General features: G+C 40.5%; 1 protein-coding gene across 1 annotated transcript in view; it reads right to left on the bottom strand.

Annotated features, from left to right (window-relative positions):
• Positions 1-2,099: 2,099 nt before the first annotated feature.
• ALMS1 (ALMS1 centrosome and basal body associated protein) overlaps positions 2,100-23,684 on the bottom strand; it is a 129,803-nt gene continuing 108,218 nt past the window's right edge. The window contains exons 13-19 of the mRNA XM_029937601.1: positions 9,479-9,599; positions 8,211-8,411; positions 7,688-7,917; positions 6,806-6,989; positions 5,859-5,922; positions 3,142-3,241; positions 2,100-2,310 (exon numbers count right to left, since the gene is read on the bottom strand). Coding sequence (XP_029793461.1) covers positions 2,122-2,310; positions 3,142-3,241; positions 5,859-5,922; positions 6,806-6,989; positions 7,688-7,917; positions 8,211-8,411; positions 9,479-9,599 — 1,089 coding nt within the window. The 3' untranslated portion in view covers positions 2,100-2,121. The remainder of the gene's footprint in view (positions 2,311-3,141; positions 3,242-5,858; positions 5,923-6,805; positions 6,990-7,687; positions 7,918-8,210; positions 8,412-9,478; positions 9,600-23,684) is intronic.

Genomic DNA, 23,684 nt, shown 5'->3' with positions numbered 1-23,684 from the left:
GGGAGGAGGGGGGACCACCCTGAGCTCTGGAGGCAGAACAGATTCTGGGAAAGGCACTGGGATTACCTATGAGGCCAATGCTTGGGTTCTGCAGGAATCCAGGCAAAGAATACTAAAGTTAAGAGAACTCCTAGCACCCCTACTCTAGGCAGGGCTTTGATTACTCACCCTGACCATGCAGGGACTGGTGACCTGGGAACTACTGTTGTGATGTGAGAGCAAGTCTGCCGAACCTAGCGGAGATGCTAACAGGCTCTCCCCAGGGCACCTGTGGTACCATTTCCAAGCAGGTGTGTGCTGGTGCTGGGGGTGGGGGCAGGGGGTGAGGAGCTGGTGGCCAGCTGCCACCTGTGGCTTCCCAGCCCTAAACCTAAATGCTCTGGGAAGGCACTTGGGTCACACAGCCCATGGCCTTCAGAGAACCCCACTTTTTTCTAAGCAGGCTCCATCCTGTCTCAGTTTCTCTGAAGACCCAGGTTTCCAGACAACTATCACTTTGTTTGTATTCTGAATAATAACTTACAAGACATAAAACAGCCATAAAATTTGAGGGCTGAAAGGGGGCTTAGAGGTTATTAACACTCTCATTTTACAGGTAAACTGGCCCAGAGAGCTTAATTACCTTGAGCCTTCTTCATCGCCTCCTTCTGGGTTAGGCAGGGAGCCTTGGTGGTGTCATCTGAGCTGTGCTTGGTGGCAGGGTCTGCTCTTTACCTCAGCCTCAGCAGCAGCTGGCCCCTTACTGCCCTGCTGGCACTTTCCTGAGCTTAGAATGAGGCTGATTAGTACCTTCTCCCCCTCAACCCTGGGCTTTAGCTGTAATTCCAGGCCATAGGATTAATTAAATGCTTTATGTACACTATCACACTTACTAACTCATGCTTTTCAGAAGTTGTGATCCAGGTTATAAACGTTGATTCCATGTGTGATGATAAACACTCTGAGGCTTCAATCCTGAAAAGAGGGTGGCCGGAGCTGGGGAAGTCCACCCAAGGCTAGAGGCCCCTGGGAAGCTGGAATGAGGCTAAGAGGTGGCTTCGAACCTGAGGTGCCTGGTCTGCTGGGAGTGTCTGGGCATGCCCAGCAGGTACCCTAACCAGACACCCTCCCTACAAAGCCCATGGCAGAGCTCTTGTCACACCCTGCTGTGTCTGTAATGAAGGCTACATTTCATCCCCACAGCCCATTTCCCTTGACTGATGCTTTTATTTATTTATTTAAATGTCTATTTTTGAGAGACAGAGACAGAGTGTGAGTTGGGGAGGATCAGATAGAGAGGAAGACACAGAATCTAAAGCAGACTCCAGGCTCTTAGCTGTCAGCACAGAGCCTGATGTGGGGCTCGAACTCATGGGCCACAAGATCATGACCTGAGCTAAAGTCAAAGACTTAACTGACTGAGCCACCGAGGCGCCCTTGACTGATGCTTTTAGATCGAGATCCCCATCTACCTCAGGAGAGACACTGTATAGATCCCTGCACATCTCCAGATGGTAAAGAAATAACTCTTTGCTACTGCTTTACTTTTACTCAATCAGAAGTTATTTATTTTCTAAAAATATAAAAACACATACAAAAGGGGACCCACTCTTGGCTAGAAATCAGAAACGATACCACTGTGACAAAAACCTCGTGGGAAAGGCCGCTGTGGACAAAGTATTGCTCCCAAACCATTCATAGTCCTAGTCACCACTGTTACTACTTCTAAATTACACATGGAAAAAGTTGTTTTATTAATCCAGACTCATAAAAGTAAGGACTGTGCTTCTCCAGGTTGATAAAATATAATTCCAAGGCTCTGAGGAAAATATTCCTATGTTAGTTCCAGGGAACTTTTCTCCCCAACAGCTGATTGGTCACTTTCTGTGGAAGAAAAGAAAGACAGGAGAGAAGCTAGACACTCTTGCCATCAGAGGCAGACAGCCACCCCAGATATGTCGCTGAAGAGACCAGTGAGGCTCTTCCCAAATCTCGTTTATCTTCCCCAGCTACACAAACCATGGGAATTATGCAAAAAATTCCTCCTGAAGTGTTTAGGAAACATGATCTAGAAAATCAGTATCTATTATGTCTATATAAATATACACATACACTTATGATTTGGATAGACTCATTCATTTATCAGTTCAAACATACAAGCACAAAGAGAGGCCTGGCCTGTGACGCGGACACACTGGCCGGGCCATGTGGTGCCTGGGGGCCCCTCCTTGATGGGCCCGGCCCCGCCCAGCTCCGGGTGTGCTCCGGAAGCAGTTCTCCAATCCCACATCGGCATAAACTTGTCTTTTGGATTCTGACTTTCAGAGTCCTCTGGCAGTGAAGTAAAGTGGTTGGGAAGGAAATAAGAACAGTGAAGGATACAGACCTGCAGGCATGGTAGCCCTCCTGGCTTCTTGAGGAATATCTTAGTGGCAAGTCCCCCTGCCTCTGAGGGTCTGGGACTTATAGTACCACTGATTCCACTGGGGCCACAAGGCAGGAAATGGTGGTGGCTTCCAGGTTCTGACTCCCCATGCTGCCAACTCTTATGCCACACTAGGACATTCTCCAGTTTATTTCACAAGCTCTAGATGTACCTGATTTACCAATAAGGGGCATAAATCTACCAATGGGGATTCTGAAAACTGAACAATTCTGGGGCACCTGGGTGGCTCAGTCAGTTAAGCGGCTGACTTGGGCTCAGGTCATGATCTCATGGTTCGTAGGTTCGAGCCTTGCATTGGGTTCTGTGCTGACAGCTCAGAGCCTGGAGCCTGTTTCAGATTCTGTGTCTCCCTCTCTCTCTGCCCCTTCCCAACTCGTGCTCTGCGTCTCTCTGTCTCAAAAATAAACTATAAAAAAACAAAAACAAAAAACAATTCTGATCGATCTGGATATTTCTACCATGATTCCTAGGTATGGAATTTAGTTTTGTTCCAAATGTATGCCTGGAAGGTGACTTTTTTAGATTTGCCTTTTTAGATTTTTAGACTTGAAATCTAGTCACAGGGGCCTTTATCTTCCAAATTTCAGCAGTGGTACAATGCATTACAAGCTTAAGGCTACTCCCCAGATGTGGTTAATTCAAACAGGTCAGATGTGTTTCTCTCACTCTCTCTTTCCCCTGAGAGACCTGATGGACGTGCTCAAGGACTGACTGACCTTCTTGAATAGTTGAGCTCGTAGCCGGTATGACTTGTATTCCAATCTCCTCTTCTCTTCTTCTTTCTTTCTCTGCACTTCTGGGAGCTGCTCATAAATCCTGAGGAACGGTGCCGGTGGGAAGATAAAAAGCAGTGAGGTTACCCGAGCACAGAGGGACATGACCTCTGCTCCCCCATCTCTCTAAGTTCTGCTGCTTCCAGGACATTCGGCCTTGTGGGCCTGCTTCCTGTTGGACACCTAGACACAAAGAACCCTGGCTGGGGGTGCTCCTGATCTGGGAGGGAAACAGATGAGTAAAAACATTAAGAAATCCTGCTTTTAGGGGTTACCTGTTCTTGAGAAAGAAGTGGGATAAAAGAGTGGCGATAACAGCTTTTTACTCTATATGCAAAAATGTACAGTTTCACTATGAGATAACAAACATGTATTAACTAGTAAATTTTTAAACACATAGGAAATAATGGGAAAGAAAAGTACAATAATGGTCCCACATACAAAATGTTACAGAGTTCCAAGAAATGAAAGGTGGGTCTTTTTTTTTTTTAATGTTTTTATTTGTTTTTGAGAGAGAGAGAGAGAGAGAGAGAGAGAGAGAAAGAGAGAGACAGCAGAGGAGGGTCAGAGATAGGAGGAGTCACAGGATCTGAAGACAGGCTCCAGGCTATGAGCTGTCAGCACAGAGCCTGACGCGGGGCTCAAACCCATGAACCCTGAGATCATGACCTGAGCCGAAGTCGGATCCTTAACTGACTGAGCCACCCAGGTGCCCCGAAAGGTGGGTCTTAAAGACAGTTAGGAGCAGAGAGAGGACAGGAGAAGGGAATATTGGTAAGGAGTCAAGGCCTCACAGAGAGACGTGCAGGGCAGCAGATGTGAAGCAGGTGAGGCGAGGGGAGGCGGGCTGTGGAGGGTCTTGTAGCCATATGAAAACCTTGGGCTCTGTCCTATCAGGGACTGGGTGCCACTGATTTTTTTTAAGTTTTATTTAGTTATTTTTGAGAGAGAGTGAGAGCAGGGGACGGGCAGATGATGTATTAACTAACCTTAGTGTGGTGAACATACAGCCATATATACATGCATCAAATCATCACATTATATACCTTAAACATATATATGACAATGCTGTATGTCAATTAAATCCATGGCATTCCCATGTGATATAAGCACATCTCTAATTAATTAATTGCCAATGCATGCAGTGGCACAAAATTCAACAAGTATAAAAAGGCAAAAAATTAGTCTTTCTCTGGGGCTCCTGGGTGGCTTAGTCGGGTTTGAGCATCCAACTTCAGCTCAGGTCATGATCTCACAGTTTGTGGGTTCGAGCCCCGCATCAGGCTCTGTGCTGACAGCTCAGAGCCTGGTGCATGTTTCCAATTCTGTGTCCCTCTCTCTCTCTGCCCCTCCCCTATTCATGATCTGTCTCTCTCTGTCTTTCAAAAATAAATAAATGTTAAAAAATAATTAGTCTTTCTCTTACCTCTGTATACCAGGGACTCAGTTCTTTTTCCTAAAGGCAACTGCTATTACCAGTTTTTTGGGTATCCTTCCAGAGATACTGTATGTGTATAAAAGTATATGCATCTATACAGACACAAGTACTTTTTAAACACTGCAAATGCCAGCAATATACATACGCTTCTGAAACTTGACTTAAAAAAAATTTTTAATGTTTATTTTTGAGAGAGAGAGACAGAGACAGAGACAGAATATGAGAGGGGGATGGGCAGATAGGGAGACACAGAATCCAAAGCAGGCTCCAGGCTCTGAGCTGTTGATGCGGGGCTCAAACTTGTGAAGTGTGAGATCATGACCTGAGCCGAAGTCAGACACTTAACTGATTGAGCCACCCAGGTGCCCCTGAAACTTGACTTTTTTTTTAAAGCTTAACTTAGTATGTCTTGGGGAGTCTTCCATTATTTCTCATTGTTTTGCATAAATTCCTAGAAATGGTAATACATGGATAAGGGAAATGCCCCAAAGAAATATTTAATTCAAAATATTCAAAACATTTTTATTTATTTAGGTGTCTAACAAGGACAAGTCTGATTAAGGCCTGCAAATTAGTGGGGATCCTTTGTGTATCTTTTCTATCTGACTCATCCATACCAATCTATTTATTTTTCTTTCCTTTTTTTTAGTACCATAGGTGAGAAACTACTTTCACAACTAATTTTCTTATTTTTTACTGAGCGAGAGGGAGAGTGTGCATGCACATGTGAGTGGGGAACGGGCAGAAGGAGAGGGAGAGAGAAGCTCCACACTAAGCGTAGAGCCAGACTTGGGGCTTGATCTCATCATGACCTGACCCGGAATCAAGAGTTGGATACTTAACTGACTGAGCCTCCCAGGTGCCCCCTCATAATGCTTTTTTTTTTTTTTTTTTAACATTTATTTATTTTTGAGAGACAGAGACATAGTGTGAACAGGGGAGGGGCAGAGAGAGAAACAGACACAGAATCTGAAGCAGGCTCCAGGCTCTGAGCTAGTGGTCAGCACAGAGCCCGATGCGGGGCTCAAACCCATGAACCATGAGATTATGATCTGAGCCGAAGTTGGACACTCAACCGACTGAGCCACCCAGGCACTGATCCCCCCCACCAATAATGCTTTAACTTGAGTATAATGCCTACATTCTGGGGGCAAGCTACAGCTCCTGATCACTTGGCCTGATTTGTACTTTTATATAATTACTCTTATTCTTTGGGCCTTACCGTTTAGACCTCTGAATCATTTCCTTCTTTCCAATAGGTCTATTCTTTTGGGCATCCAGGAAGCCTAAGAAGAAGAAGGGATTTTCAGTGGAGAGTGTCTTAATAAGGAAGGCTGTGTTGCTTAAGAGCTGTGAGAAGGAGCTGCTAGGACTTTGTGACCCTCCCTTGAGCTTTGACAGTAATGGGTGGTGAGCAAGGGCCAAGGCCACAGCCAGGTTAGACTATGGGGACTGAGGCTCCTGAAGACACCACACTCTGTGCCACAGACTAGAAAGTGTGAATGGAAACACTGGTGGTTTATAGGTAAGGCGTGATGAAAGCATTAGATAGCACTTTGTAGTTTTTATGGCCTTCATATTTTATATTATTGAGGTCTTACACCTAGCAGAATTGTTAGGAACACACAGTCTGAGGCCAGCCCATTTGGGTTCCAATCCCAGTATTAGGTGTATAATCTTGGGCAAGGGACTTAGGTGCTCTTTGTTTTCTCCTCTATAAAATAAGGATATAATAGCATGTACCTCAGGGAGGGGTTATAAGCTTAAACAAGAACGGTGCCTGGGCAAAACACATAAGGGTTACACAGTACCACCGCCGCCACCACCACCGCCGCCGCCCGCTATGAGGTAGACAGTCCTGGAATCAGCCCCATCTTGAAGACACCAACATTGGGCTTTTGGAACTAACTTGCTCCCAGACGCACAGCTGGCTTACAAACACCCCGTTCTCACGGCGCTCTCTGGTGTCCAGGCTGCAGCGGCAAGCGGCAGGGCGACAGTGCCTGGCTGCGCTGGATCGCGAGCGTGCTGCCCGCTGAACTGGGCAGGTTCTGCTGCCTAAGGAGAGCTGAGTCTCAGCAAACGAAAAGTCCCTTTCTGCCTCTGTAACTGGTCTGGCATTGAGCTCCCCTTCCAGCCAGTGACGGGAAAGCAACAGGCAGAGGGTACCTCTCTTCGGGAGCCGGCGCATGGGCTCCTGGCAGCCCTGCCATTCTCTCACAGTGTTGAACAGGGCCTCCCGCTCACTCTGTAACATGTTCTGTAGCTTCCTCTCCTGGACTATTAACTTCAGACGCTTTATTCGCTCCCCAGAGCGGGAGATGAAGTCAGGTCTGTGAAGCTGAAGAGATTCCTGGGGAGAAAAGGCCCCCAAGCCTCACATCAATGATGCAGTTTGTTCTCCAAGGACCTAGAAAACAGTACCTGCCCAACAGTGGTTTAAAGAGCTTGTTTCTAAAGTGCAGAAAATACCTAGAGGTGAAGAATAATCTAACAACTCTGTGGGGGAGAGCTCCAGTAGGTAAACCAGAGGGCTCAAAGAGCGCCTTTGGAATAAGCCAAGAACTAAGACTGTGGCAGTTAGAGCTCTTCCAAATGTTGATGGGCTAGAGCTCAGCCCACTGTCTGGTTTAAATTTTCCCTTCAAACAAATAGATTATTAAGTAACATTTCTTTTAGCTCCCAAGGTCCATATAAAGAAGGCAGTTCACACCTTTTAAATCCAAGCTAAGCAGGCATGGGAGCTATGTAAGTGGAGGAACACACATCAGGCCTCCAGAGCATTCCACATGCAGGAATCTAGGAGCCCAGTGGGCAGCATCACAGCACCCTCCCTTCGACTGCCTTGTCCCCAGGTTCAGAGGGCAAGGCACAGTTTAGAACCATTAACCGTACAGCAGCCTTGGATTAGTGAGGACAGTGGGAACAGATGAACCGCGGAAGTGCTAGAAATGAGGGTTAGAAGACTGCTCTTCAGAAGGCCAAGTCACACATTTACCTTCTTTGTATCTCCCCTTAAACATATGGCTAAAATGAACTCTGTCACTGCACCTGTAGCGTTGCCTTCACAAATGGCTTCGGTGGATCTCTGCCTGGGCCTGCTAGTGACCCGTGGGTGTCTGTGTGCTGTTCCTGCCAGTTCTGTTCCCGCAGTGGCTCCCTCCATGGTTTGGTGTTGGTTATTGGTGCAAACCAGCAAATACCAGGGCCATGAAGTTTGGGCAGGTTCTCCTTCTTAGGACCAGACTTCACATTTTCCACAGGAACAAACCATGAAACTCCTAAGGGAAATATTTTTAGGAAAGAAAGAAGATTTTTCGTTCTTCTCATCAAAGACATGTGTGTAACAAAGGCTCTCAGGGGACTCAGCTTTCAGAGGCCACTGGGATGCCCTGGAGTTTGCTTAACTGCAGGAGTGACTGTAATTATAGTGCTAGATACTAGGAAAATTTGCCAAGGTGGTACTGGGGGCGGGGGTGGGATCAACATAGAGTCATTAGAAATAAAGAATCTGAGCATTGCAAGAGGTTTGAACTCCACTAGTTCTGCTACAACACTGGAATTAAAAACTGACCTTCACTGTAACTCTGTTTGTTCTTCTTTAACTTTTTGTCCCCAAGATAGATGGTGTGATTTTTCTCTTCTAGTTTTTCTTCTGACCAAGAAGTCACATCACTGTACTCTTCTACTCTAGCCTTGCTAGAGCTTGGAGTTGGGAAAGTCATCCCAACATCTCGGGTGTGTTTTTTGACACCATTCACGATCTCCAAGTTACCTGAAGGGAAAGATCCACAGATATCCTGGGAGCATCCTTAAGACTTGGTTGGCATGTGTATTCAATTCAGTAAATAAAAACTTTTTAAGCCTTCAAAAATGCAGGCTACTGCCTCCTCTGGGTGGTGTGGAGGGGTTTAAGGGACAGAAACAGAGAAGAGGGGAGGGTGAGAGAGGGAGGGAGGGAGAGCTGAAGAAGAAAGGAAGTTTTTTATTTCTTAGTCAGTTTAGGTATTAGAGGAAAAAAAGCACTCACATGGATTCTATGGGTAAAGGAGTTTAGTTCTGATCCCAAGTAAGAAAGACAGTAAATGCTTATAGTTCTCCTGGCAGTCACCCAGGTAAGAAAGAGGTTGACAGATATGAAGACCAGACTTGAGGGAGAAAAAAATCAAGGGAGAAGTTTACTTCTGTTATATACCATCGAAAGATATAGAAAAACATAAGTGAAAAGCCTTCATCTCATTCCTGTTCTCCATTCATTCAGTTTACAACCTCCTGTTCCAGAGAATTCTTTGCACACACTCAAGCAACTTTCTTCCTTTATTTTAAAAGCACTTTTCATTTTCTTTTTAATTATCTCTGTTGGGAGATTTTGCCATAGTAGCAGAGACAGTTTCTTCATCCTGTGTTTCGTTATACGGATGTATGATAATTTATTTAAACATTTGGCTATTGATAGACATCTAAGTTGATTTAAATTTTGTTATAATAAACAATACATTAATTCTGTCCACTTGTCATACTGCACATATGTACAATATGTGCATTTAGCACAATAGGCTAAATTCCAAAGGTAAAAGCACTAGATCAAAGTAAGTTGAATAGAAACTGCCGGATTGCTGGTCATGGGGGTTGTACTGCCAACTTGCACGTATGCGTACCCACTCTCCTTTACACGAGTGCCCACAAACTTACTGCTGAATTTAGACTTTTGCCAGTCTGATAGGTGGCAAATGGCATTTGAGTATAGTTTTACTCTTCATTTATTTTATTGTGAGGTTGAGGATTTTAATATGTTTACCTTCTACTTGTGTCAATGGAAATGTTTAAATTCAAGTAATTTACCTGCTTGTACGCCCTTGTTTAACGTATGTATATTTTGTTTGTTGCAAAGGGTGGGGCTTGAGCTCCAGAAACTACTGGTGGAAGATGAAACAGAATCAGAAGAAATCACATGATTTGCCACCTGGAAAAACAAAAGGGATCCTGTTATCATTACCTGCAGTCAATGGCACAGTTACCCACAGAATAAAGAACACATACAAGCCACCAAGAGCTCTTTCTAATTCAGTCCCACTTGAGATAAAGTTGCTTTCCGGAAAGCTTGTGATTATGTGAACATGCAACCACGTAATTTATGATAGGGAGGTGAATGCTGCTATGGCTGGATAAAGGCCTGAGCTGTCTTAAGACGGTAAGCCATAAAGACTGGGTATGTTCACAAGACTTGAAAAAACTCCAAAGAGGCTGCTAACCAAACATTAGCCTGGTGGGTTTTCAGAATGAAATTCTAACTTGACACTTGCAAAACAATTTTGATGAGAGATCAAGAGGGCCAGGAATGACTAAAGAGGGTGCTGTCCAGTAAAATTAGGCACAGATACTTATACAGGGGTAAATATACAAAGAGCTGAAAGGCCCCATGAGAAGTCCTGAATAACTGGAGTATTGCAAAAATTATTAAAAAGCCCAGAAGGCTTTTTTTAGTTAGGTTCAGAGCAAGCAGAACAAAGAAGGGCAACTTCATGGATTGAAGTTGATGGTGGAATGCTAGTGAATGACAAAAAGATTATCAAAATGTAGTGTAAAACAGTATTTCTTTAACTTGCTCATCACAACAATCTCCTGGGGGATGGGTCCAAACTCAAAACAATGAACTGGGAGTCTTGAGGGGCGGGGTCTGGGCATCTGTATTATGAATAAATACCATATGCTTGTCCACTTAAAGCAAGTTTGGTAAAGGTCAATTGGAGGAATGTTCCAACTCAGGAAAGGAAATTGAGAGTGTCTGCTCCCTGAACTAAATAAACTTATATCCCAGTGCCTTTGGGAAACTTGAAACAGTTTCTTTCAGAAACTTGAAACAGAGGAGCGATATCAAATGTCCAGGGACAGGACATGTTTTGATTTTCAAAAAGGTAAGCATTACAAACTGGTGGGTTAACAATGACATGTAAAATTCTAGAATGGAACAGCAATCTAATAATATACAAGCATTTGGAGGTCAAACAGATAAGCACACTTCAGTTAGTGCTCAGGAAGGCAGGCAGAACGAGCCCAGCCAGATTAGCCTGGGCTTCTAGTGGATATTGTTACTAACTTGTAGACCAAAAGTACGTGTAGTTGAGGACATCAGTCTTTGATTAAAATGACGAGAATTCTTCTGACATCTTTGAGGGTAAGATGGAGTTATGTGGGTTAAATGATAAAATAAATTGGTAGAACCACAGGTGGCTGAAGCATTCTTATCCAAATATTATCAAAACAGAGAGAGGCCTTTATTAACGAGTGGTATGTCTTGCATTCAACAGCAAAAAATCTACTAAGCACCTACTGTGTCCAGTTACTTGTTTTGCTCTGGCTATTCTTTCTTAACATTTTATATATCAATGTCTTGGAGATATGGGAAGCAGGAGATTTCCTGTACAGTGCATATCTGGGGAGGGCCTAAATGACTGTCAAGGTCCAAAAAAATAAACAGGAATGATGGGTCACATCCAACAAGGGATCATTGTAAAACCCTATACAGCAGGCAGGAGGAATGGCAGCAGCTCTGATGCAGTAGGAAAAGCTCTGCGTCTGGAGTCCAAAGGCCGAAGCCAGTCTCAGATCTTCCCTTTATTAGCTGCCTCTACTTGCGTAAGCACTGCACTCTCTGTGCCAGTTTCCCCAGCTCAAAAAGGGAGCACTTGCATTTCTGAAATTACAGAAGTGTTAGAAAGAACAAATGATTTAGAATATACGCTATGAAAATATAAAGTCATATAAAACTATGAGACTACTGTGATGTTAAAAGAAACCAAAACGTCTTGAGTATAGGAAGCGTGGTGAGGAAGGTATGACCGACTGGCAGCATACTAAGCCTTCTCTGCGGCTGTAGGAGGAGAACGCACATTACAGAGTGAAATGGACGGACTCAGGAAAGATTGTTAAGTATAAAAAGCAAAGTATGCTGCCAGGTCTGTGGAAATAAATTAAAAAAAGAAAAGGTTAAAAACATATGCAGGTTTGCTTTTTTATCGATAAACACCCATGAAAGAAAAGAACCCAGATTGGAAAAGGAAGACGTACAACTGTTTTTTATTTAAAAATAACATGATTCTGTCCATATAAAATACTGAGGAATCCATAAAGAAGTATTAGAGCTAGTAAGTTTAGCCAGATTGCAGATATAAGACAAGAAGATAAAATCAACTGAATTTCTATATTTTAGCAATAAGCAGTCTGGAAATAAAATTAAGGAAACCATCTCATTCACAACAACATCAAAAAGAATTAAATATTTAGGAATGAATTCAACAACAGAAGTGCAAGGCTTGCACACTGAAAACACTGGTAGGAGAAATTAAAGATCTAAATAAATAGTGAAGACATTCCATATATGTAACTTTAAAATGGGCTAAAGAGTTGAATAGATATTTCACCAAAGAAGATAAAAGAGTAGCCAATTAGTATATGAAAAAATGTTCAACATCATCAGTCATAAGGAAAATATAAATTAAAATCATAAGATACCACTTCACACCAACTAGCATGGCTATAAGAAAAAAAGATGGCTAGAGGTGCCTGGGTGGCTCAGTCGGTTTAGCATGCGACTTCGGCTCAGGTCATGATCTCACATTTGTGAGTTTGAGCCCCGTGTCAGGCTCTGTACTGGCAGCTCAGAGTCTGGAGCCTGCTTCAGATTCACAGAATCTGAATCTCCTTCTCTCTCTGCCCCATCCCCACTTGCACTCTCTCTCTCAAAAATAAACAAACATTAAAAAAATTTAAGGGCCGCCTGGGTGGCTTAGTCAGTGAAGCATCCGACTTTGGCTCAGGTCATGAACTCACAGTTTGTGGGTTCAAGCTCTGCGCCAGGCTCTGTGCTGACAGCTAGCTCATCAAAAAAGACAGTTAATACTAAGTGTAGACAAGGAAGTGGAGAAATCAGAACTTTTCATATTTGGCAGGTGGGAATGTAAAAACGTATAGCCACTTCGGGAAACACTTTGGCATTTTTTTAAGCAAAAGCTTCCATATGACCTAGTAATTCTAATTTTCTAATTCCAACACAAAATATATGTCCACACAACTTCTACACAAACATTCATAGCAGCATTATTCTTATTATCCAAAAGATGAAACAATCCAAATGTCCAACAACTGGTAACCCGAAAAACAAAATGTGGTATATCCATACAATGGAATACTGATAAGCAATAAAAAGGAACTACTGATACATGCTACAACATGAACCTTGAAATCATGCTAAGCCAAGAAGCCAGATGCAAAAGATTACATATTATATGATTCTATTTACCTGAAATATCCAGAAAAGGCAGAAGACAGATGAGAGATTATCTAGGGCTGGGGATGTGGACTGATAATAAGCAGGTAAAAAGGATCTTTTTGGAGTGACAGAAATATTCTAAAACTGGGTTGTGGAGATGACTACACAATTCTGTAACTTCACTAAAAATAACTGTACACTTAAAATGGATGAATTCTACAGTATGTAAATTATATTTCAACCAAGCTGTTTTATTTTTATTTGAAAAAAAATTTAAATGTTTATTCATTTTTGAGACACACACACACACACACACACACACACACACACACACTTCAAGCAGGGGAGGGGCAGAGAGAGAGGGAGACACAGAATCAGAAGCAGGCTCTGGACTCTGAGCTGTCAGCACACAGCCCTATGTGGGGCTTGAACTCACGAACCATGAAATCATGCCTGAGTCAAAGTCAGATGCTTAACTGACTGAGCCATACAGGTACCCCTCAACCAAGCTGCTTAAGAAAAAAAAAATCTGTGAAGATATCCAAGAACTAGCAACAATGAGTAGCTCTGGAAAGGAGAGCCAGGTGTCTAAGGAACAGCAGTGGGAAGGATACTCTTTATCAAATACTCGTTCATACATTTAAAATGTTGTACCATGTGACTGTATTACCAGTTTAAGAAGTGAAAACAAAAACGTATAAGGAAGAGTGTGGCAATAGAAGTTTCATGGCTCTGGTGAGCTCAACAGAAGTAAAACACACGTTAGGACAGAAAAATGTTCTAGCCACAGAAAGGAAGGTGATAAATCTGCTCTGTCAACACACTCTCACCATCTGAAGCAAAACACGCTTAGTTGAAAGAGACATGTTTAAAAATAAGCTATCAGCAAACTTAGTAGACCCAGGAAAGCTGCCAATTTATAGGAAGTGGGGTGGGGTAAGAAAACATGACCTGTATAAAACGGTTCAGAGTGAAGACCTGAGAGGAAGCACTGCTGGGAAGGAAGCGGGAACTCGAGAGGAAGAAGAGGAGATCTATTTTCTGTGCCTTCTGAAAACAGAGCTGGGAACAGAGCCAGGGAGTGCAATGATTGCAGGTTTTAGGTCTCTAGAAGTTAAGACCTTCTATAAGAGAGTCTCATTCACATGGACGAGCTGCTCAGGGGCAGCCAGGGAGCGGGGGAGCTGTCCGCAAGCAGAGGCTGGAGCGCCCCAGGATGCAGCAGAAATGACGGTCCCTTCAAACCCGAGTCTCCTGAACATCCAAAGTATACAATCAGTCACGGTATGCACCAACGGGTGTAAAAAACACATGTTTACAACTGGTTCAATGAGGAGCCTTGGTGTGTGTTTGTGTGTTTCTGTTTCTAGTTCAAATCCCTTTTGGATTAATTCCTACCTTCAAAAAGTAAAATATTTAAAAATAGAAAATAGTCTAAAAAATATTCCCTCTCAACAAAATAGAATGTTAGACCTCTAGGATGGTGAAAATCAAAAGGACAGAAAAAGACAAGCGTTTTCAAGGATGTGGAGAAATTGGAACCCTCGTACACTGCTGATGGGAATGCAAAATGGTGACAATACTTTAGGTAACAGCCTGGCAGTTCTTCAAACGGTTAAATGTAGAGCCACCATATGCTCCAGCAGATATCCGCTCCCAGGCATATGCCCAAAAGAAATGAGAACATACGTCCACACAAAAACTTGCACATGAATGCTCACAGCAGCCTTGTTAGTAATATCCAAAAAGTAGAAGAAATCCATTTTTTACTGCTAAGTAAATAAAACATGTAACGGAATATTCATATATATATATACATGTTCATTACATAAAACATAATGGAATATTATTTGTCAATAAAAAGTAATGAATACACTGCTATAATGTAGATGAACCTTGGAAACATTAAGTGAAAGAAGTCACAAAAGATCATATATCGTATGACTCTATTTATATGAAATTTCCAGAATAATCTATAGAAAGTACATAGGTAACCACAGCCAGGGGCCGGGGCAGGGGTAAGACGTTGGGAGAAATGCTAATGAGCACAGGGTGTTTTTAGAGGATGCTAAAAATGTTTTAAAATTAGATGGGGGCGATGGTTGCACAACCCCCTGAATAATACTAAAGCCCACGAGCCTGTACACTTTACCGGAATGAATGTTATAGTACGTGAAAGATCTCACAACAGCTGTAAAAATGTGTTTACTCACTATGCTAACTGAAATAATGTAGATTATAAAGCCTTATGTGGAGAAAAAAGCTTCTCATGTTACAGTCCTACATCTTGTTACTAAACAGTGATGTAAGAACAATGGAAGGGGAGCAACAGTGTCATTTTCATTAGGCAAAACAGGAACAATCCCAACAAAAATGTGGGCACTGGATGTTGCAGGCATGATGTCACACTGCATACATGTTGCAGGCATGATGTCGCACTACACACATGATGGCGAGGGCCAGTGCCAACCGTCGGGATCATGCAGTCATACCATGTTGACTTCCAGAGTCACATCAGCACAATGCACAGGCCTCACTGTGTCTGACCATCTGTGCTGATGACCTCCCAAGGGACAGAGCATCATTTCTGCTGAATTCATTTACAGATGCTGTTGGTAAACCACAACAGTTATTCTCCTCAGTCCATGGAAGAGTCTCAGGCATCTCCTCAGATGATCTCATCATCCCTCAGGGCCTGTGTGTGAATCAGCCCACTCACGCCTCAGCAGTGAGGCTTACCTGAAAAGACGGGACTACAAATCAACTGACATTATCAGCCACCATGGTTTATGCTGTCGCAGAGTCTCAGAAGGATATACATGCTGGCTGGCTGGCTGCTTCTGTTTTAATTTCTATCAGTATGATGGCAAACTCACCTGCTGATGCCTTATTCCACAATAAGAAAGTAACTGCTACCATCTCAGAGATGTGTCAGGCTTCTTATAGTACTTTTAGTTTAATTAAAATCTAGGTGGGACTCATTCTCACATTTATTGATCAGAGACATCTTCAGATAGATTAGCAAATATTAAAAAGACTGATACTACCCATAGTTGGCAAGAGAGTGAGGAAACACATATGCTTATACTTTTTGGTGGGAATAAATATTTGTGACAAATTTCTAGACAGCATATAGTTAGGGCAGAGAGCTATAGATTATAGTCTTTAAATTTCTATTGTGAGTGATCTACTTGGAATTTAAAACTTTTTTTTAAATGTTTATTTATTTATTAAGAGAGTACAAGGACATGTGAGTGCATTCATGAGCAGGGGAGAGACAGAGACAGACCGAGAGAGAGAGAGAGAGAGAGAGAGAGAGAGAGAGAGAGAGAGAATCTCAAGCAGGTTCCACACTGTTGGCATAGAGCCAAACATGGGGCTCCCCATCATGAACCATGAGATCATGACCTGAGCCGAATCTTAACTGAGCCACCCAGGCTCCCTGATTTAAGACTTCTTGATAAATTTTCTTATAGTATCCTAGAAAATCATCCATCTAAATTTAGAGTTTAAAATACATCAGCCTAAAGTTACATACAGTAGTCTTTTTGAAGGAAATCACCTTCAAAAACTGGTTATACCCTCCCATCTCACTTATGTTGGTATACTGTTTTCCATGGTCAGAATAACCAGAGATTTGGTCTAATGTTTTTTTTTCCCCCCGAAAGAATCAGATCTTGGTTATACTGATCAGCTTTGGGAATTCACATTAATTTATATATTTTTTGTTCTCATTTTTATACTTATTTTAATTATTATTTTCTAAAGTTTATTTATTTTGAGAGAGAGAGAGAGAGTGTGCAAGTGGGGAGGGACATAGAGATAGGGGGAGAGAAAATGCGAAGCAGGCTCTGTGCTGCCAGCACAGAACCAGACATGGGGCCCAAATCCACGAACCGTGAGATCATGACCTGAGTTGAAACCAAGAGTCAGATGCTTAACTGACTGAGCCACCTAGGTGCCCCATTTTTATATTAAAATTTTTTTAAATTTTCATTTATTTATACATTATTTATTTATTTTTTGTTTCACGTTTTTATTTAAGTTCCAGTTAGTTAATATATAGGACAATATTAATTTCAGGAGTAGAATTTAGGGATTCACCACTGACATACAACACCCAGTGCTCATTACAAGTGCCCTCCTTAGAATATATCTCCCCATTAATTACTTCTTGATTTCCTTGTTTGCTAGTCTTCTTCCATACTATTAGACTTATTTCAATTATTTCCTAATTGAACTTGTTTAGAATGAGGTTTTAAAATTTTTATCTATTTAATGAAAAAATATATAGCTGTTAAATTCCAACTTTATTGCATTGTGGTTAGAAAATATAAGCTTAGTTATAAGTCTTCTACTTTCGTATTTTATCAACATTTTGCCTAAGTAAAATTAATTTTTGTAAATATCCCATGGGCATTTGGAACAAGTATGGATGCTGTGTTTTGGGAATGAAGTTTTATATAGCTATTTTAAATCATGCTTGTTAATACTGCTAGTAAAATCTTCCATATCTTTTTTTAATCTGTTACATGTCAATATCTGAAAAGATCAATTAAAGTATTTCACTCTTATACTTGTCACATTCTATATTATAACTACATCTGGCTGAATGAACAAATAAATGCATTCTGGTTGAAGTACAGCAGTAATTCTGGAAGTCTCTAGAAGACATTTCCCTCCTTTGACACTGCAGTGGGGATAGGGTAGATTCTTCAGACAAGTAACATTTAATTAAAAATTGAAAAAAATGGGAAAAAATTCTTGGAATAGAAATTTATATTTCTAATCCTCTGGCCAAACTAGAAATTACTGGCAGAGAAGTAGAAATATAGGGACTTCCATGCATTGCAGTTAGGATATGAACTGGAAAGCAATTTGGTACTGATGTAGGAAACTTCTATAGCTTATGATCCAATAATTCCACTTGTGAGTATACATTCCAAAGACAGTATCACACAGATCCATCCAATGGTGGGGGGTATGGACAAGGGTGTGTGCTCCCACTGTTCTGTGGTGCTGGGAGCTGGCAGCAACCTGGGTGCCCATCACAGGGAAAGTGCATCAGTAAACTGGTAGATGCACTCAATGCAGTATTATGTGATGATCAGAAACCTGATTAGATGTACATATAGCAACGTATACAGATGTCAAAAATATAAAAAACATAATGCTAATTGATAACAAGAAAAAAATGATATGGTTTTTATATAAATTGAAGACATGAGGGGCACCTGGGTGGCTCAGTCGGTTGAGTGTCCGACTTCGGCTCAGGTCATGATCTCATGGTTTGTGGGTTTGAGCCCTAAGTTGGGCTCTGTGCTGACAGCTCAGCTTAGGGCCTGTCTTTGGATTCTGTGTCTCCCTCTCTCTAGCCCTCCCCTGTTCACACTGTCTCTCTCTCCTTCAAAAACAAAAAATCATTAAAAAAAAATTGAAGACATGAATACATACAGAATACACATTTTGTAAGAATTCTTGGAGGCCAAAATATATTTATATAACAAGATGAGTTGCCTATGGAAAAAAAGGAATGAGGATGCAATATGGGGATAAAAATGTAAACATGAAACCATGAACCTAGGAGTATATTTAACTCAACCCTCAGAACCTAAGGTTAAAAATTTGTCTTACTCTATCTTGTCATATTATGGTATGTAATACTTTTCTAATCCTATTCTTCTACTCTACTTCTAGAAAGATTGATTATAACTAGCTTGAGGGTACAAGTAGGTATTTTAGGCAGACACTAGAACACAAGAAAAGGCCTAAGAATCATCCTTTCCAGCTCATTAACTAATATTCTGTGTTTGATCAGTCTGGCTTACCTCACTTTTTTATTAATGCCAAACAAAAACAACTTTTATGGTGTCTTATTAGAAAATACATGTTTCTTGTAAAAAAAAAATCAAAAGGCACAGAAAGTTATAAAGGAAAACATTTATAATCCCATAATTTTAAGATAATTTAATATTTTGTTCTAGTCAATACATATATGTATATATTAAATATATGGCTTTATATCTTGATCTCTTAACATATAATGACACTTATTTTTGGGTTCCAAGAAACTGCTTTTGACTGTTGTTTCTTTCCATGTATGAGTATGATTGTAAAGACTGATATAAAAATCAGTCTGTTTTAGAAAAATCTATTAATCACTGGTAAACATTTACTAAATATTATAAAAGCTTTATTTTATTCTCTCATGGAGGCCTCTTTGGTAGTTTGTGTTGTTCATTTGCCCAACTGCTGGAAACATGGGCAACTGGAGGTAATGAGAGGTCAAAAACAGAGGAAGAATTCATATTTCAGCTTTTCCTCCATAAACAAAAACTGATAAATTTGACTTTGCTTTTTTTATATGGAGAGTAGTAAACTACCCCCCTCTTCTCAGACTCAAGTGCACAATCAGATATTGAGAAAAACAGAGAGGGAAAGAAGGGAGGAAGAAAAAGAGAGGAGAGTGGAGAGGGGAAGCATGTATGCACACAGAGACAAAGCAGGAACATGAGAGGAAGGAGCAGGAGAGAAACCTCAGAAACAAGAGACATATTCATTATTGGTGAACACATAATTGAGTAAATATTTAAGGAGGACAATTTAGTAGTGTAGATTAAATGCTTTTAATTCCCAGAAATTCCAAGTTTAGAAATGTATCTTGAAGAAATAGAAAAATTCATAAAGATATAACAGGACTACTCCTCAAAGTGCCGATTATGATAAAGAAAAATTTAAAGCAATTTAAATACCTACCATCAGGGAACTTACTAGATAAATATTATATTTACAAAATGGAACTCATAAAGTCATTAAAATGACTACATGTCAGTATTTATTAAAATAAATTATTAAAAAAAAGATGTCTGACATATTAAGTGTATAGCTTCAAAACAATATACATACTATGATTTCAGTTTTTGACTGTTGTTTCTATATATAAGCATGATTGTAAAAACTAAAAATCTAAGAAATATTGGTTTATATGTGATCAAACACAAATAAAGCTCTCATTTTATTCTCTCATGGAGGCCTCTTCTTTTGGTATTTAGCTACAGAAAAATATGGGCCTAATGAAATATATCCAGGATCAGCAGTAGGTGTGTGAATCAGAAAATATAAACCTGGAAGCTCATTTGTGAAAAATGTTAAACATGATTCTTTCACAATGATGAGAATTATGGATGATTTCCAAGGTCTTTATATTATGTGAACTCTTATATTCAGTTACCTTTTTCCTTTTATATTCAAAATAAATAAAGAGATATCCTTTTGACAAGATTCTTGGTAGTAAGAGAAAGGTGTAAATTGGTAAAAGCATCCACTTCCTATCCTGGTAGGCAAGTCCTCCAGAGCCTATGATAAGGAACAAATGTAAGCACGGTTCTAGTTGAGAGGAAGGAGTCTATGGAAAAGGAAAAAGTTGAATACAGGAGAGCCAGAGAAACACTGAGAAAATAGATGAATGGATTTCAGAAAATATGAGAGCACACTGACAGGCTTAATAAACCTCTTCTTCTGTAACAAACACATAAGCAAAGAGTGAAAAGAGTATTCAGAATCTACGGAAAGGACTCAATTCATACCACAAAATTCCCGAAGTACTATCTATGTGAAAAACTGGGACCAAATTTAAGAAGCCATCACAAAGCTCTTCCTACACAAAGGATCATGCAAAAGGGTAAAAAGAGAGTTCATTAAATTCAAAATACTACACCGTCCTGTCTGGGATACGTTGCTCATAAGAAAGAGCAATATCCCAAGTGGAGACATGTTCCTAGTTAAAAAAAAATATCACCTTCTGCCATAGCCAGAATGACGTAACCAGAAGAATACACCTTCTTCTTCTGGTTAAGAAGTCAGAAAAAGGTCTGGGAAATAATCTCTTCAGTTTAAATATCTTAGTTGCATAACAAACATTTACTAGAAAAAAATAAGGCCCAGCCATTTCACTGACCACATGACACCACATAACTGCCACGAAAGCAGTTATCAGCTGACTCTAAAATAGTACAGTAATAAAACTCCAAGGGCATGTCCTGTAGAACTAGATACTTTCCTGCCTTACACAATTGATAAAGGGCTACCAGTTTCCAACTTTTCTAATAATGGCAATGAAAAATGTCACCTACTGTAGCTTTCCAGAGTCCTAGAATTATCTACTACCCCTCTACATCTCCCAAACTCTGAGAGGCAAAAGAAACAAAAGCCAAAAAGTCTTCAAGGTCATGTCCTGCGAAGAGGATTACAGTATCTTGTAAACAGGTAATAAAACAGTACAGAGAATTCAACCACATTCCTTGTGGGTACATTAATGGTTTCCACAGAACAGATGAGAGACAAAAACAAGTAATACAGAAACAAAAGACAAAGATATATGTAAATATTTTATAGCAGGAAAGCAGAAGGGAAAAACAAGAGAAAGAACTTATTTTGCAAAGTTTGCCCATTTTAGCCAATAAATAATTTGTACTCTCACTCTACAGAAAATTAAAAAGAACATGGACCTAATGATCCACAATAGAAGGAGATTAAGAGGCAGTTGACAAAATTAACACAATTTGTCAATTAATGAGTATCTCCTTTGTTGGAGAACCAAGGACAGTCACTAAAGAAGAAAACTGACAACAAAAATAATAGCATTATACTACTGTAATAGAAAACAGAAGTTTTATAAAAAATTAAGAAAACTTAGCCAGGTGATTACAGATTGAAGAAGTCTTTTCAAATGAAAAACAGAAGACATGAATAGACATGAGCGATCACCTCACATCTGTCAGAATGGCTAAAGTCAACAACACAAGAAACAGCAGGTATTGTCCAGGATGTGGGGAAAGGGGAACCCTCTTGCACTGTTGGTGGGAATGCAAACTGGTGCAGCCACTGTGGAAAACAGTAAAGAAGTTCCTCAGAAAGTTAAAAATAGAAATATCCTAATAATTGTGCCGCTGGGTTTTTATCCCCCCAAATTATAAAAACATTAATTCAAAGGGATATATGCACCCCAATGTTTATAGCAGCATTATCTACAATAGCCAAATTACGGTAAATGGATAAAGAAGATGTGGTGTATATAAATAAACACACAATGGAATATTAGTCAGGTGCCTGGGTGTCTCAGGTAAGTGTTCAACTCTTGATTTGGGCTCAGGTTATGATTTCATGGTGTGTGAGATTGAGCCCCGCATTGGGCTCTGTGCAGAGTCTGGTTGGGATTCTTTCTCTCTCTCTGCCCCTCCCCGACTCACATACTCTAAATAATAAATAAACTTTTATTTTTATTTATTTTTTTTAAGGATGTATTTTTTTAATTTTTTTTAATGTTTTATTTATTTTTGATACAGAGAGAGACAGAGCATGAGAGGGGGAAGGGCAGAGAGAGAAGGAGACACAGAACCGGAAGCAGGCCCCAGGCTCTGAGCTAGCTGTCAGCACAGAGCCCGATGCGGGGCTCGAACCCACGAACGTGAGATCTGACCTGAGCCGAAGTCGGAGGCTTAACCGACTGAGCCACCCAGGCGCCCCTAAATAAACTTTTAAAAGGAACATTACTCAACCATTTTTATGAAAATGGCAAGAATGAAATCTTGCATTTGCAATGATGTAGATGGAGCTAGCAAGTATTATGCTAAGTAAAATAAGTCAGAGAAAGACAAATGTCATGATTATCACTCATATGTGGAATTTAATTAACAAATGAGCAAAGGGAAGAGAGAGGCAAACCAAGAAACAGACTCTTAACTATAGAGAACTGATGCTTATCAGAGGGAAGAGGAGTGGGGGGATGGGCTAAATAGGTGACGGGATTAAGGAGTGTACTGTGATGAATATCAGGTGATGTATACAAGTGTTGAGTCATGGGGTGCTGGGGTGGCTCAATCAGTTAACTGTCCCATTCTTGGTTTGGGATGAGGTCATGATCTCATGGTTCATGAGTGTGAGGCCTGTGTTGCTGGTGTGAAGCCTGCTTGGGATTCTCTCTCTCTTTCTCTCTGTCCTTCCCCTGCTCACACCCTTCCCCTCTTTCTCAATAAATAAATAAACTTAACCAAAAAAAAAGTGGTGAATCACTATATTGTACACCTGCAACTAATATTACACTGTACGTTAACTAACTGGATTTAAATAAAAACTTTGATATATAAAAAATATAACTCAGTACTAAAGTGACAAATTAAGAAATCTAATAGTCCTTTTAAAGATCTGGATAGACATTTTTCTCTAAAGAAGATACATAAATGGCCAAGAGGTATATAAAATGATGTTCAAAAATGAATTGTAATTGATCACAAAGTTGTAGCAACATAGAGTGCTAGAAAACATAGAGCAAAATGTGTGGCTCACTTCTAGCAACCATATCCGCAAGGTATATTTATGTATCTCCTCTCTGGCTTCAACTTATCTTTCCATCACTCACAATGCTTCATTTATTTATTTTTAAAAATCATGTTATAGCTCAGCCCTTCCTGGCTTTAATTTTCTATCATTCTAATTCTTCATTTACTCAAAATAATCATTACTGTATTACTTACATATGCATGCGCCTGTATATTTGTATATCTGTGTACGTGTTTAAGAGCACCTCAAAATTGCTTGAAAGACAGGGAGGAATGAATAAGCAAAAAAAACCCCAAACGAACAGAAAAAGCTATTGTTTAGAATGGAGGTCATCCTAAACTGGAAGCACCCCTGTGCCAGGGGGAACTCTTTGCAGATTCTGAAGCATTTAGCAGCAAAGCCCTTCGTCGTAACTGAGTGTTGAAGAAAAGAATGACAACT

Source organism: Suricata suricatta, chromosome 4 (assembly GCF_006229205.1).
Source record: "Suricata suricatta isolate VVHF042 chromosome 4, meerkat_22Aug2017_6uvM2_HiC, whole genome shotgun sequence".
Taxonomy (NCBI): domain Eukaryota; kingdom Metazoa; phylum Chordata; class Mammalia; order Carnivora; family Herpestidae; genus Suricata; species Suricata suricatta.
Note: the sequence above shows the minus strand (reverse complement) of the source record. Positions and strands in the feature narration are given on the sequence as shown.